The sequence below is a fragment of the Chelonia mydas genome, chromosome 1, assembly GCF_015237465.2.
Source record: "Chelonia mydas isolate rCheMyd1 chromosome 1, rCheMyd1.pri.v2, whole genome shotgun sequence".
Lineage (NCBI taxonomy): Eukaryota > Metazoa > Chordata > Testudines > Cheloniidae > Chelonia > Chelonia mydas.
The window spans coordinates 194241034-194257806 of NC_057849.1; the positions used below are offsets into that span (position 1 = coordinate 194241034).

General features: G+C 43.7%; 1 protein-coding gene across 3 annotated transcripts in view; it reads left to right on the forward strand.

Moving 5' to 3' along the window:
- The window catches only part of CMSS1 (cms1 ribosomal small subunit homolog), a 361068-nt gene that overhangs the window by 341350 nt on the left and 2945 nt on the right, over nucleotides 1-16773 (forward strand). For all 3 annotated transcript variants that reach the window (XM_043538602.1, XM_037908344.2, XM_043538603.1), the window contains 5 exons: nucleotides 3311-3370; nucleotides 6755-6857; nucleotides 12812-12872; nucleotides 14028-14115; nucleotides 15471-15559. In XM_043538602.1, coding sequence (XP_043394537.1) covers nucleotides 3311-3370; nucleotides 6755-6857; nucleotides 12812-12872; nucleotides 14028-14115; nucleotides 15471-15559 — 401 coding nt within the window. The remainder of the gene's footprint in view (nucleotides 1-3310; nucleotides 3371-6754; nucleotides 6858-12811; nucleotides 12873-14027; nucleotides 14116-15470; nucleotides 15560-16773) is intronic.

Sequence of the window (16773 nt, forward strand, 5' to 3'; positions counted from 1 at the left end):
TGGCAGCTTTAGTCCTTCAGACCTAGTGGACAGATTTTGTACTTAAACTGGGTGCTTGTTGGCAGTCGGACTGGAGAGAGACTGGTGAGCCCAGTGATAAAATGGGTAGGGCATGGAGACTGAACTCCCATCTCACCCCACTAAAGGTTTGAGGTGAAGAGGAAACTGCACTGCTGTGCTTTTTGTTCTATGAATAAAGTGGAATTAGTTTTCCAGTGCTGTCAGTGTGAAGGGGGGAAGGAGGTTTAATAAAAATCCACTTTTCCAGTGCTGTCAAAGTGGAGGGGAGGGGGCTTGTAATAAAAATCATTACAATTTTCTTTTTGGTTTAGACAGAGAGGCCTTCTCCTCCTTCCCCTACCCCCTGGCGTAGCTTACCTTAACCCCTAAAAGCTTTAGCCTAAAAAATTTCATGATTCCTTATTTTGAGCCCAAGTTGTAGCATTAATTCTTGTTGTTAGGTTATATAAGAAGATACTGTGAGTGCCTATGTATTGATATTGTATACTCAGAGTCAAAAGGGCCCCAGTAACAAGTCTGTTGGCTCTTGTTTTATCCCACTGATACACACTGAACTCTTTGTGCCCTGTGCCCCACTATGATCCTTTCAGCCAAGCTGCACTCTCTATTTTTGACTGTTCAAAGCTTGTCTTTCTAGATAACTGCACTCTCTTCCCAGTTTCATGCAGAGATGTGATCCTAGACTGACCCTCCTTTCTTTCTCTAGGGTCAGCTTAGCTTTCTTCTTGAATCAAGGGAGAGTTTTGCCATCCTGCTGCGTTGCATCCTAAAAACCAGAGAAGTCTCTTTCATCCTCTGTATTGCTATGAAGCACTTACATTCTGTACTTCTAAACCCATAGGGTTTTGTGCAAATAACAATACTTTGTCACTTTCCTATTAAGGAAGGCCTTAGGCTAGTGAAGCAACCCATTTCCATATGGATTGGGTCTTGGGTTGTTTTTTTCTTTCTTTCTTGAAGGGGGATTTGGAAGCTTACAAAGCCGAAGGGGTTGGTGGCTTCTGTAGCTGTCAAGTCATTCATATCAACTTACTGGGCAGAACAGAGGGCATCTACTTGAAGTTGTTTAGTTGTGTTAGCAAAATATTAAACTTAGATGTTCGGGTTTAAGCCAACTTGGTTTCTGGCTGCTGCAAGCTGTGGTTATGTGGTTTTAATCCTTTCTGGGGGTTTTAAGGTACTGTTAACATCCCGGTTCTGATAGTTTGGTGAAAATAGTCATTGACCTACGACATGTATTTAGTTTCCCTTTGAAACTGGAAAATTAAGAACTCCGTCCTTCTACATCTTCCTCTGAATTATTTAGCATTATTAAGTCATTAATATGAGTTACTGTATTCAGACTGACTGGGCCCTCATTAGCACAAATAATGGCAAAGATAGATGACACAACTACTCTGAAGGACTGAAGATAGGACAGCACCAAAAATAGACATTTAGAGCTGTGAAATTATTCCTTGTAAAGTCTTTTCTACGCTGCCCTTTGGACTCATTCAGAATTGATAGCTTCACCTTTGGAAATAAAACTGCAGTTGAAACCTTAGTGCTTTATCCTACAGTGCAGGGGAGGTGCATCTTGTAAATAGAAAACCAAATGCATAAATCAGGGACTGATCCTGCAAGGTATTGAGCACCCTCACCTCCTTTTAGACACCAGCCCCTAAGTAAAGAATTAGGAAGTGATTTTAATACAAGGGGTCAGATTCTGAATTCCAGTGGTAAAAAGCTAAGATAGCAGCAATAGAAAATCCACCACATGGAGAGTGCAATGATGGAAAGCAGCTTCCTTCAGCAAATTTAGCTGGCAGGGCTTCTGCTGTGCTCCAGCTATAAATTAAGTCTGCCTTCACATCCACCCTGTCAGAAATGGTGGACTGAGGTTGGCAGCAATAACATAGCCTCGGCTTTGTTTGAATCTGAGTGATTCCCCTGTCAGGTGCCTGGGGATCAGTTGACAACAGGTAGCTGCTGGGGTTAATTTGGTCCAAAACCTGTTAGCGGATAGATTGAGGTATTAATATGTTCTGTTTAATGTTTGGACAAGTAACATGCTGATAATTACATGTGCATCCACAATCAAAATGCTTTCTCATGATCACTTAATACTAATTATTTAAAACTAGGAGAGACAAACAGAAGGAAAGCTGTTAAACTGGCAAGTGCAGCTCTGGTCTGTGATTCAGCGCAAATCGTTCTGAAATACCTCGGGCTAGAATTTTGTGCCATCCTACTTTAAAACAAATTCTAGGGGGCACCACAGTTGCAGTATCAGAAACAAACTGCCCATTCTTGATACTTGGGCAGATTGACACCAAATTGCCTTTAACTAACACATAAGGTATTTTACAACACATGGTCAGAGAGATTTTTTAATCCAATAGTTTTATCATTGTCAGAATAAAAAAATATTTAATTTACATGATTACAGACACATTACTAAACATACTCCTCCTAAAGACATGCTTCCTGGAGTGCCAGGTTTCATGCAGCATAATGATGGTGTGGTTGGATGCATCTGGAAGTCTGTGTTAAAACTCTGAGTTTGTGCATTCTCACAAAAAGGAGGAGACTAATGGCCATTGACAGCTATTGGTCTAACTGAATGGAGATTAGCGGCTGGGTAAAATTTGGCAGCTTTATATCTGGGATGGAGAGAGTGTCATGGAGAGAGCCTTCTAGTGAGGATGGAGAATTAAAATGCATGTCAATATTTATATAACTGTGATTGAGCATAATTTACAGAGTTGTGCAATGTGAAAGTCCAGAGAGAAAAGTAACCCCATTGATAAGAGGATGACCCACATCTTACTTTTATTCTATACAATCCTGATTGTTTTAGTGACTCCTGAATGTAGGATTTGCCATGTTAGATTGGACCAATGGTCCAAAAAATCATAATGGTTCTGGCTGTGGCTTCTGATTGATGCCACAAAGGCATGTGAAAACCCTCCATTATGTATGTGGTCAGTTGTGTAATGCTATATTTATGGTGGGTGAGGGGAGAAAAACATTCAGATAATTGAGGAGGGCATTAAAATTGTGTTGATAGATTTTACCATGATTCAGTTAACCAGTTCACAAGCTCATTGCTGTTGCATAGTGGGGACCACAAAACTCTGCCTTTCCAAAGGGCAATCCACATAGTTTTCAAAGAATAAGCATTACTGGTAGATTTAATCCAAGAAAGATTTAATAGATATACCTAGTGTTGTACTGTAAACTTATGAATCTACTCAATTATTCTTTTGCACATCTGTCAACAAAAACATTTTGTCTCTTATGGTTTCAGATTCCTGTTTCCTGCCAGCCAATGACCTCACCCACAGTTTTTCTTCATACCTGAAGGAAAGTGAGTAAAATATTGGTCGCAAGGAGTGTGGAGTTTATTTATAAAAAAAAATTTTTAGAGCAGTATTCAAGAGAAAGTAGAATCCTCATGATATACACAAGATAGTATGCATATCTGCCCACTTAAGAACATAAGAATGCCCATACTGGGTCAAACCAAAGGTCCATCTAGCCTAGTATCCTGTCTTCCAACAGAGGCCAATACCAAGTGCCCTGGAGGGAATGAACAGAACAGGTCATCATCAAGTGATCCATCCCCTGTCGCTCATTCCCAGCTTCTGGCAAACAGAGGCTAGGGAAACCATCCCTGCCGATCTTGGCTAATAGTCATTGATGGACCTATCCTCCGTGAATTTATTTAGTTCTTTTTATGAACTCTGTTATAGTCTTGTCCTTCACAACATCCTCTGGCAAGGAATTCCAGAGATTGACTGTGCGTTGTGTAAAAAAATACTTTGTTTGTTTTAAACCTGCTGCCTATTAATTTCTTTGGGCGACCCCTAGTTCTTGTGTAATGAGAAGGAGTAAACAACACTTTCTTATTTACCTTCTCCACACCAGTCATGATTTTATAGACCTCTATCATATCCCCCCTTAGTCGTCTCTTTTCCAAGCTGAAAAGTCCCAGTCTTATTAATCTCTCCTCATACGACAGCCGTTCCATACCCCTAATCATTTTTGTGGCCCTTTTCTAAACCTTTTCCAAGTCCAGTATATCTTTTTTGAGATGGAGCGGCCACATCTGCGCGCAGTATTCAAGATGTGGGCGTACCATGGATTTATATAGCGGCAATATGATATTTTCTATCTTATTATCTATCCCTTTCTTAATGATTCCCAACATTCTGTTAACTTTTTTGACTGCCGCTGAACATTTGAGTGAATGTTTTTAGAGAACTATCCATCATTTTATATATATAATTGGGATTATGTTTTCCAATGTGCATTATATTGCATTTATCAACATTGAATTTCATCTGCCATTTTGTTGCCCAGTCACCCAGTTTTGAGAAATCCTTTTGTAGCCTTTCACAGTCTGCATGGGACTTAACTATCTTCAGTAGTTTTGTATCATCTGCAAATTTTGCCACCTCACTGTTTACTCTTTTCCAGATCATTTATGAATATGTTGAATAGGACTGGGCCCAGTACAGACCCCTGGGGGACACCACTACTTACCTCTCTCCATTCTGAAAACTGACCATTTATTCCTACCTCTTGTTTCCTATATTTTAACCAATTACCAGTGCTTGAGAGGACCTTCCCTCTTATCCCATGACTGCTTACTTTGCTTAAGAGTCTTTGGTGAGGGACCTTGTCAAAGGCTTTCTGAAAATCTAAATACATTACGTCCACTGGATCCCCCTTGTCCACATGCTTGTTGACCCCCTCAAAGAATTCTAGTAGATTGGTGAGGCATGATTTCCCTTTACAAAAACCATGTTGACTCGTCCCCAACAAATTATATTCATCTATGTGTCTGACAATTTTGTTCTTTACTATAGTTTCAACCAGTTTGTCCGGTACTGAAGTCAGGCTTACTGGCCTGTAATTGCCGGGGTCACCTCTGGAGCCCTTTTTAAAAATTGGTGTCACGTTAGCTATCCTCCAGTCATTTGGTACAGAAGCTGATTTAAATGAGAGGTTGCAGACGACAGGTAGTAGTCCTGCAATTTCACATTTGAGTTCCTTCAGTACTCTTGGGTGTATATCATCTGGTCTTGGTGACTTATTGCTGTTTAATTTATCAGTTTGTTTCAAAACCTCCTCTAATGGCACCTCAATCTGGGACAGTTCCTCAGATTTGTCACCTAAAAAGAATGGCTCAGGTTGGGGAATCTCCCTCACATCCTCAGCCATGAAGACCGATGCAAAGAATTCATTTAGTTTCTCCGCAAGGGCCTTATCGTCCTTGAGTGCTCATTTAGCACCTCGGTCATTCAGTGGCCCCCTTGGTTGTTTAGCAGGCTTCCTGCTTCTGATGTACTTAAAAAAAATTTGCTATTACTTTTTGAGTCTTTGGCTAGCTGTTCTTCAAATTCTTTTTTGGCCTGCCTAATTATATTTTTACACTTCATTTAGCCAGATTTTATGCTCCTTTCTATTTTCCTCACTGGGATTTAACTTCCACTTTTTAGAGGATTAAAATTAATCTTGCCCTTGAAATATTCATAAATTCAGTTATATTACATCTTTTATGTTTCTGCATATTTGTATTCTGCAAGATTATTATTTTGCATCAAAATATTTTAGTTTTGCTTTTAAATAATATTTGAGAAATATTTCTTAATATTTGACCACACTTTGTTAAATATGTAAGGCTGTGTCTATGCTTACAGTAGTGTGCAGAGTACATACAATGCACGCCCCCTTTGCATGGGTATAAATAGAAGTGTAGATTGTGAGCTTTACATGAGTAAAGACATGCCAGAACCTTACGGCATATGCCCTACACGGCTGTGTACATGCCCAAGCAGTGCCTCCCTGTCTACACTGCTGTCTTGAGCAGTGCAGTGTTCTGCTGTTTCCTTGCTGCTGGAGCTTTTCCCCGCCACAAGGAAAGGCTCTGGCAGTGGTGAAAGGCTAGTGGAGAAGGGGCAAGGGAGCAGAGAGAGGCTCTGCCAGCTCCCCGCTGCTGGGGCCTTTCCCTGCTGCAGTGAAAGATTCCTGGCAGTGTGGGAAGGCTCTGGCAATGGGGAGGCAGCAGGAAAATGCTCTGGAAACATCACGTAGCTGGAGCCTTTCCCCACTCCCTCCCCCCTGCCAGAGCCTTTCACTGCTTTGTGCAGCTACACATCGCAGTGTGGACGCAGCTTGCATTTTTCACTGCTTGGTGTAGCTACGTGTACCCTGTACGCTGCCGCCAGTGTAGACAAGGCCTAATTATGTTGTCTTAATTTTACTGTACCATTTCTACCTGTCCCTGGCTACTGAAATTAGTAATCAGAATTTTTATTCTCTTTTGTCCTGGTTAACTAGATCTGCTTTTACATCCTTGTGGTACAGGTGCAATAAATGTATCCCCTTGAACAATTTTTCTCTCTATTAAAGCACTACTATAAATCAAATTGCATTGCTAATTTAGGGTCAAATGAAGTCAATGGATTTGTGCATATTTAAACAGTCGCTGCATTTTGACCCTTATGTAACCTGTTTTCTAATGTAACCTATTTGGTAATCATATTTCATTGTTTGGTACATGAGACCTTTTGTTTGTTAATTTTTTGGAAATATCTTAATGTTTTACAAACTAAGACTATGAAGTAGTGTGCCATAAGTATAGTCTTTCGGCAGGCAGCTATTCATCATGTACTTGTATAATTTAGCATGGCAATATGTATTTAAGTCTTAGCTTTCTCTGTGTATTTTGTATTTCTTGTTGCAGTCTGTCCCAAATGGGCAAAACTTCGTAAAAATCACAAGGAGAAGAAGTCTGTGCTGATGCTGATTATCTGCAGTTCTGCTCTCCGTTGTTTGGAGCTCATTAAGTATGTTGAAAGCAAATGTTATGTTGAGACTGGCACCTGGTCAGAGGTTTTGCCTGGAACCCTAGACATAAAGGCAAAATCGGGACAATGTCCTTTGCTAGCCAACAAAATTACTGACTCAACTGATGCAATATCCTTCACTCCTCCAAACCGTGGTACTGTGGTATTTGGTTTAGACTAAAGTAGAACTTAATAACTCAGCTGCATAGATCTACTGTTTTTGTTACAAACCAAGACTAAAGCATAGTTGCTCTTAGAAAGACATACAACCTATTACACTTAAGAACAGATTAAGTGCATAAAGATGCACAGCTCAACACTATCATTTTGAGTGCAGTGTCAGGACATTTCGATGACAAAGTTCAATAGAAACACAGTGCTCTGGGAACCCTGTGGAGACCAATGTGTCTGGCCTGGGTTAGTGTTTCTCAGTCTTTTCAGGTTGGCAGCCCCTTCTTCACAGCCAGTTTTTTTCATGACCTCCCTCTCCCTTGCATTTACTATAAAAGTAAGAGTAAAGAAAATGTAGCAATAATAATAGATTGTAATAAAATTTTCAGTCCCTCACATCCCCACCCCACTTAGCTTTTGTGACTCTGCTTCCCAGGGTCACGATTCATTGGTTGAGAAACACTGGTCTGTGTAATGTCCTGTTTTCACCTGCCTGGAATACTAGGCCTGCTCTGGAGGGTGTGATTCTGTCACTCCTTAATGACTGATTTACAGAGAATAAGCTTTATTTTGAATTCTGTCTTCTGTGTTTTTGAGTCTTTAGGCTGCACTATGGTTACATGTACAAACTTTTCTCTGCAACCATGAGAGCTAGAATCTCCCGCCCGCCCCCCCCCCCCGGAGGATGAAAGTTTCCTAACTTCGTTAGCTGGGCCTTAAAGAAAAATACTAACTACTGTGACACTACTACTGTGGTAATAAAATATTGGCTGTTCCATGAAGCCAGGGTCTTCACAAATCCAGTTCCGTTTGCAAGACTGGTACGAGGAACATTTTTTCCCCTCTCATAGCTTAGACACTCTGGATGTACTAGCGGTTTTTCTAGGTGAACCCAGCCTTAATGCCGGTTTCCGTAGCTCATGAAGCCATAGAGTAGAAATCTGGACAGGAGCAAGGAGCTATTTCAGTCCCCACAGAGTTGCTGATGTCTGTGGACTGTGTTGTTGGTAGGCTAAAGGGCGGGTTGGGGGCGGGAGGTGTGTGACATACACTGACTGGGGTGTGGATCATCTGCCCCGTATTCTCTCTGTTAGTTGTAATTTGCATTATATTTATGAGAGCTGGGGGAAATGTTTGCTGGTGACTGGGAGGGAGATGTGTGGAGGTTTCTACCAGTTTTGAGCAGCCTGACCCAAGACCTGTTCCTGGCAATGTTGCCAGCATCAGAGATGCCAAGGTCATGAACATATGTATTTGAGAACAGGGCACTATCCATTATTGCTTTTTAGCAGGATACATGCTGTTTAATAAATGAATGTTCTTCTTCGAGTGCTTGCTCATGTTGATTCTATTTTAGGTGTGCACACGCCCACGTGTGTGGCCGTTGGAGATTTTTGCCTTAGCGGTATCCGTTGGGTTGGCTGTGGTGTCCCCTGAGTGCTGTGTTCACGTGTCAGTATATTAGGCGCTGCCGGCCCTATGCCCTCTGTTCATTCTTACCGCCCGTGGTGGTTAGTTGGAGTGCCTTTCCCTTACCTGGCAGGGGTTAGCAGTTCTTCTACTTCAGTTTCCGAGCCTTAAGGCCTTGTAAATAGTTTGTATACAGTAGTTAGTAAGTAGTTACTTAGCGATAGCGTCCCAGCAGGGACTTTGCCCCAGGTGGGGCATGCTCTGACTGCAACAGGCCTATGCCTGTGAGTGACCCCCATAGCAGCTGCCTCAAGTGCTTGGGGGAATAGCCTGGGAAGGACCAAGTGTCGCATCTGTAAGAACTTTCGTCCCAGGACAGAGCTTTCGTCCCAGAGCAGAGGCCTCTACCAGCGCCGCCGGCACCACGTGTCCTAGGACACGGCAAAGGCTCTCAGCGAGTGCAAGCCAGCTATATAGGCCCCTGCAGAGAGCAGGCGAACGATGCCAGTCTCCAGAGACAAGTTAGCACTCTCTGTCTTCACCCTCCAGGTCTCTGTCTTCCGCAGGCCATCCTAGATCGCCAGCATTGTGCTCGCAGTCTCCTCCCTCTCAACGCGGGTCGCCTAGAGGAAGGCACTGGTCACCATATTGACAGCACCAATAATCCTCCCACCGGCTGTCTCCTTGGCGCAGATCCACATCTCCCAGACAGTGGGAGTGGTCTCTGTCACGGTACCAATCCTTCTACTCGAGGCACCGGTCTCCTGCGGCGACGGTTAGCCACCAGACACTACGGCCTTCTTCTACGGCCCCTCCGTGTTCACCGGAAGATGATTCCTCTGGTACAGAAAGAGAATTCAGCCCCTCACTGCGACAGCACTGGTGCGATTGGGCACTTGAGGCTGCGTCGACCTCCGTGATGCCGTTGTGGCAGCAAGGCCAATGGCCCTACTGGAGCGCGTGGGACATGCCTGTGATGACGATACCTCCATCAGTCCATTCCTTGGCCACCTCCTCGGAGCAGCAACCAACGGCACCAGTGGCACAAAGCCACTGGTCATGGAATGATCTGTCCCTCCACATAAATGTCAGGCAGCTCAAAGTGGTTCACCTGGCCTGGCAGGCTTTCCTGTCCAACGTGAAGGGCAAGGTGGTGCATGTCCTGACAGACGATACTGCTGCCATGTACTACATCAACAGGTAGGGCAGAGCCAGGTTGTCGGCCCTTTGCCAAGAAGCTCTCAGCCTTTGGGACTTCTTTGTGCAGCATGTCCTTCATCTGGTAGCCGTGCATCTGCCCAGGCCAGGAACGAGTTAGCAGATCACCTCAGCAGGACTTTCTTGTCTAGCAACAAGTGATCTCTCTATCCGGAGGCGGTCAGTGGGATCTTCCGGAGGTGGGGGACTCCCCAGGTGGACCTGTTTGCATCCTGTCAGAATAGGAAATACCACGTGTTCTGCTCATTCTGGAGTTTGGACAGGGGCTCCCTGTCAGACACCTTTCTGCTCCCATGGTCAGGGGCTCTGATGTCCACCTTTCCGCTGGTGCCGCTAATTCACAAGGTCCTTATGAAGATCAAACAGGACACGGCAAAGGTGATCCTGGTAGCCTCTATGTGGCCTCGGCAGCACTGGTTTGGCACGCTGCTGGACCTTTTGGTAGCTGCCCCGCTGCAGCTTCCTCTCTGGCCAGACCTGCTGTCCCAGAACCAGGGCAGTCTTCTGCATCTGAACCTGGTATCACTGCACTTGAGAGCAAGGCTTCCACATGGCTAAATGCGGAGGAATGGGAATGCTCAGCCTGTGTCCAACAGGTCTTGTTGCGTAGCAGAAAACCCTCCACCAGAGCGACCTGCCTGGCCAAGTGGAAGCGGTTCACATGCTGGACCTTGGCCTGGGGTATCCTGGCTGAGCAGGCTTCGCTGCAGGTGATCCTGGACTATCTTCTGCACCTCAAGCTCCAAGGGCTGTTCTTGTCATCAATCGAAGTTCGCTTGGCTGCTATTTTGGCCTTCCACCCTCCGCTCCAGGACAGGTTGGTCTTCGCTCACGACATGACAGTCTGGTTTTTGAAAGGTCTGGAGAGTTTCTACCTGCATGTCAGGGCTCCTGTCCCTCACTGGGACCTCAACCTCATGCTGTCGTGGCTCAGGGGTCCTCCCTTCGAGCTTCTAGCTTCCTGCTCCCTGAAAAGTTTCTTTCCTGATCACAATAAAGTCTGCCTGTGTGGTCTCTGAGATCAGGGTGTTTACTTCAGAGCCGCCCTATATGCTGTTTTACAAGGACAAGGTCCAGCTGCGGCCGCACTATGAACACATCTTCATAGCCTCACTGATGTAGTATTTTCTCTGAACTTTTCCCCCTGTTTGCACACAGACTCCTGTCAGCACATACACACTCATTCTTCATACACAGAACTTATTTGTTCATAAGGACTTCTCTGAGCCACCAGATGGTGCGTCCAGTCACTCTGCTCCTGCTGTGCTGAAGTCTCTGGTCCCTTCTGGGAAGGGAGCCCAAGCTTCGTCTTTCACTCAGGTGCTGTGCTAACCTCACTGCTGACTTCAAAAGGCTGGGCTTTGTGCTAGTAGAGTGACATCACAATGCAGAACTGAGATGTTGTCTCTGCCATCTCTTTCCTTTGTCACCAATGTGGACAGGGGTCTTACTCCCTCACTTTGGGATGGAAAGTCCTTCAGTAACTGACTGTGTGCGGAAGTCTCGTTCCACACTCCCTGTTGTTGGGAGAGTGGAGCAGAAAAAGTCTGAGTTTCCCTCTCTCCTCTGTCATATTAGCTGCACAGTTATTCATCTCTGGTTCCTCATGTACTTTTCTTTCTCCTGCTTTCTTTCCATTTGCAATCGCTGATTCTAGATTTTGTGGACTCTGTTTTTGTTTTCCATGTTTTGCTGGCATGTAGATCGTGTCCCAGCTTCTATCCCATCCTGCTGTATGTCCCAGTAACTGTTCTGTGTCTGATCCACCCTGTTGTAGGGTCACTTTCCTTTCTCTCTCATTTCTCTATGACCGATGTCGTGTCTGCATGACCCTTCTCCTGAGTTGGTTCCTATCCAGCAGTTGTTAATTTTGTGCTGAGGTGCTGCTACTGCCCCGATGCTCCTAGGGCCTTGTAACTTGTGAAAACCAGAGTGAGGATACAGCAGGAACAAGCTCTGGTGTGTCTACATTCGTTCAGTTTGATTCCACAGGGATAGAGTTGATGAGATTTGTATATTGGTTCAGGAGATTTTAAAGGCTTCCTGCCCAAACCTGACTTCCCCAACAGAAGGTATGAAAATCAGAATTTGTTCCTCTTGGCCCAGTCTCTTGATGAGAACTGTCATACTTTCTGCAACACACATCGCTAGGTCAGTGGTTTGCATTCTCCACTCCGTACTCTTGATCCGAGTACCCAGGCTCCTCTGCTCCCAGCTTTCCCAATAGCAGATGCAGATCTTGCTATCCCACAATACACCATGGAGTGAAGAGCAGAGCAGTGCAAGGCTGGGTTGAAGGCATGAAAACTCTGGTCATGTCTCCTCTCCTGGCTCCAGAATTCACATGATGACCGTTGAATTTCTGCATTGTTTAAAAAAAAAGGTTTCTAGGCTTCATGGTTGCAAAGGAAGGCTTTAACATGTGAATGTAGTTGCATGTCACTGGTGCATTGATTTCTTCCTGAGTGCAGGGAAAAGCCTATTTCAACTGGAGCTTTGTAAGCTCCATACTCATTTTCTCCTGCTGAGTTTATTATACAGATCATGAAGTTTTCTATATATAGAACTATGTCCCAAAGCAAAGGCTCAGGACGCAATTTTGGTCTTCTGATAAAAAGAGTTGTGGTCAACAGGGGTGTGGATATCAAGGTTCCTTTGTGCAATAAGGGTTATGACAGCCCAGAAGGGATGATTTTCCTAATAATTGCATAAATAAATGTAATAACTTAAATTTCCGGTTCAGAATGCTTTCTGGTGTGCCTATAATTCAATAGTGAAATCATTCTTTTATTTAAATTTGGCAATTGATTAGTCAGTAGTCTTGAAGGAAGTCAATTGTAAAAGTACATGTTCTTTAAATATTACATAAATACCTATCAAAAATTAATTACTGCATTAATTACTCCTAAATTGTGCCCTCTAGTATGTAGGTCTGGTTGTAGATCATTACAATTACCAAAAATAGATTTAAATAATAATTTATTGGGATGTTTTCAAAGCACAAATAGGAGTCAATGGGAGTTGGGCACCTAACTCATTTAGATATCCCATTCTTAAGCATTAAATTAACTAGTTTTGGTTTCCTCTTGTGCCTGTTATACACTCCTAATCCGAGTTCTAATGTTTGAGTTCATTTTTAATTTATCCTCTACTAGGTCAGTGACGGCATTCAAAGGAGACTGCAAAGTTATTAAATTGTTTGCAAAACACATAAAGGTAAGCAAGTTCAGAGGTAGTTTTGATGAAATGGCTAACCAATCACATACCATTGTCTTTGGTGTGATATTGTAAGGATACTTTTCATGGACATAGCTCCTTTCTGTACCCCAGCAACACAGTTCTGGGCATTCAACCAAGCAATTCCTCTGATTGCTCCTCAACTCTCCTCATGCCCCTGTGGTTTTTTGTGCAGCATGGGCACCTACATTAAGATCAGAACATCCATCAGGAACCTGTGTGGTACACACTCAAACATTCTGTGCCTCAAACCAGCCTCTGATTTTGGGCCTGCTTAAAAATCAAAACCAAAAAGCATGTGCATGTGTTCGCATCCACAAAACTCCACCTTCACCCACATTGATGGGCACAGATCAGGTAGTCAGATGCTCAGCTACCCAATGCAAATGCCTGTTTGTGTGTACAGATGATGGGGTTGTTTTGCAATCAAGGAAATCAGAGACAGTGGGTGAACATTTGGCCTTCTATATAAATACTGTCAAACAGGTAAATGTTACACACAGTATATTTCATCCTTCCCCAGTCTTGGGCAGATTAGTGTGAATCCAGTTTCGCGTTAACTTTCCCCAGATTGTGTGCTCTCCATTTAGTTCTAGAGGATTGATTTAATTGTTGGGAGGTCAGTGCTATTCAGACCTCAGAAAATGGATTCAGGGTGAGATTTTGAAAGGCACAATCGAGTGAATTTCAATTATTGACTTTCAAAGGGAATTGGACACCTCACTGCCCTTTGTGGCTTTCTCCCATATGTACCAGTTTTACAGTCCGAGAGACGAACACTGTGTCTCTTACTGTCTGAATGTACAGTGCTTTAGCTTCCACACATTAACTGTCCGTGTGGACCCCAGTACCACACACTAAAAGTTCCTTAGTGTGCTTATGGAACTCTTAATGCATGGTAGCAGGGCCCACGGGGACAGTTACACACAGCAGTCTATAATACCGTAGATTACATCCCAGCTTGCTGGGCACTGTTTCTCCATATGGACTTGACTTTAGATGGTGTTTTAAGAGGAATTATTGTGCTATTTGGAATTTACCTCCAATGTGGTATAAAATGTTCTTTAAGAGGGAATCATAAAAACACTTGTGGGTTTACTGATGCAACATTTTCTCTTACTGTCCTTGAATTAGATAAAAGAACAGATGCACATGCTGGAGAGTGGTGTCATCCACCTGGGTGTAGGAACACCTGGAAGGATAAAAGCACTAGTAGAACAAGGTAGGAGAGGAGGCTGGAATGGGCTCTGGTAATGGACATGTTGCACATGGCAGAATAAGTGAAACTTCGATACAGAGTTTGAAGGTTCTGGACTTACCTGAGTCAGTGAATTTGGGGATCTGCTCTCACAATTGTCACTCAAATGCAGGTTAAGAATATAAAGTTAAAAATCTGGGAAGCCGAACACAGTGGCTTAGACAAAAGGAGTTATGCTATGCACAATTCTGAGTTCAATTTCAGCTTTTATTGAAACCCCCGCCCAACAAAATCTAGATTTGTTTGGTCTTTCAGTTTATTATTCCCAATCTCCTGCCAGGCATGAAGATCTTGAACAGGAAGTTAATTTTTCTGTTTAACCCTCCTTCTCCTTCCCAAATCTAAGGTTTTTTTCCTGCCGTATATTTTGCTTCCTAAATAGATATTTGCAATAAAAACAAAATGTAACGTAGGTATCATAGGATACTAACCACGGTCCCGTCACGGCAGTTCCATCTTCGGATCAATTGGCCAAGCTATACCCTGCTCGAGGGTGGGAGCTGGCTCTGGTAGGGGACTCCACTGTTTCTCCCTCCAGGAAGCACAGGAACAGTGAGATGTTTCATTATTGCTGTGTTTTACAAGAGTGTTAAGATATCACAAGTCAACAGCACATCATAGAGTTGATGTTGCTGCATCAGCCCAAAGATATGTCAAGACGAGAGACAGTGGGCTAGGAGCAGAAGCTGACCATGTGTTCTTCATGTCTAGAGCTGTTTGACAGTTCAGTGGTGCCATGGGAGGTTACTGAGAAAAAGCTAGCAAGAAAAATTGTGGACATCACCCACTAGCTATGGAAGAGTTAGCAGAGCTGGCAGAAGGTCATTTCCCAAAGAACCATCTGCCTCCTTGTCTCCTTCCATTCAAATGCCATTTCCCAAAGCCCTTCGCAGTGCTGCTGACCTGAAGCTTATTTAGGGCCTGATTGTGCAAGTTTCTGAGTATCCTCAGTTCCCACTGATTGGCTCCTGCTGGCTCAGGTCCCTATAATTTACCAACTTGTCGTCAGCCATGGAAACTCAACTCCTGTGGTTTCATGAAGAGGAAGTCTGGGGAATTCTTTGCAGGCAGGATATTGGCTCTTGACAAGCCTGGCAACAGCAGCTGCTCTGCTTTTGCGTTTATCTTCTTGAAAAGGCATGGGATTATGTGGTAAGGAAGTTTGCAGTGTCATTGCATTAGTTTTCCAACCAGCAAATGTAGTGCTTAATGTTCAGTGCCCTGGGAACAGACTGCAAAGGATGAAAAACTCAAAAATCATTTTGATAAGCACATGTCATTTTACCTTTATTATAGTAAGACTTGCTCTGTCTTTTCAGATGGCCTTAGCTTGAACTCCTTGAAGTATCTGATTTTGGATTGGAACTGGAGAGATCAGAAGTTAAGGAGAATGATTGATATCCCTGAGGTACAGTATGGTCACCTTTTTAAACAATGACGTAATTATATTAACCTTTCTGTCTAAACGTAGTTAACACTTGAATGCTGGGAAGTCAGGATTTTCTGCTGTGAAACTGACTTCTGGTATCAGCACTCAAGGAACACAAAGGAATTAGCATTTTACCTATAATTTTGCACCCTGGGTTCCCCAGCTCCAAACTGAGGCACTTCACTTCTTCATCTCTCATCTCGTGAGCTGCAGCAAACGGTACCAATGGGTTCCAGCGCCCTCTATCAATTTTTCCTGCTCAGATGTCTCTGAGCTAGTAGTTCTGCCCCTCCCAGAGACTCTCAGCAACCCGCTCCTGGGAGGAAAGTTTTCCTCAGAAATTGAAGAAAAGGAACTAAGATTCCTTTTGAGCAGCTTTTGAGGACACATTGGACTCCAAGATGGAAGGAGCACATTGGCCTGTTGAGTCACACTACAACCTCATCTAGAACAATATGATCCCATAAAGCAGCAAAACTCATTGGCCTGTAAGCCCCTGGGAGAGCCCTTCTCATCCTGACAATTCCATGTGCTTTTCAGTGGCATGTTGCAGCACTCACATTGTTAGGTGTGCAGCATTGTGTTGTGGTATTGTGCTGTTTGGTATGTAGTAGGCTATATAGATAACCAGTATTCAGCCCAGAGAGAGAACTGACCACAAGTCTCTCCAATCAGTATGAAAAGGCTACCTCTCTCCTGTGCAGGCATGGGTAACGGTAACCTCTAAGTGGCCAATGTCTGGAGCCTCCAGAGGACAATCCCTTTGATAGGTAGCACAGACCTCTTTCACAAGGAAGAAAATTGTCACACGCCCCATCCTGCTCTGTACTTTAACATGTTTTTGAGTGTGTTGTATCACTCACCACCACGTGTGCAAGGTTGTGTTTCTCATGCTCCAGGATGAACTACTATGTCTGCTAAAAGAAAAGGAGGACTTGTGGCACCTTAGAGACTAACCAATTTATTTGAGCATAAGCTTTCGTGAGCTACAGCTCACTTCATCGGATGCTGTAGCTCACGAAAGCTTATGCTCAAATAAATTGGTTAGTCTCTAAGGTGCCACAAGGACTCCTTTTCTTTTTGCGAATACAGACTAACACGGCTGTTACTCTGAAACCTGTGTCTGCTAAAGTACCTTGAAGAAATCAAGTAGCAAAAAGAGCAGCTTCACTTAATGAAGCAAAGAGGCTCCC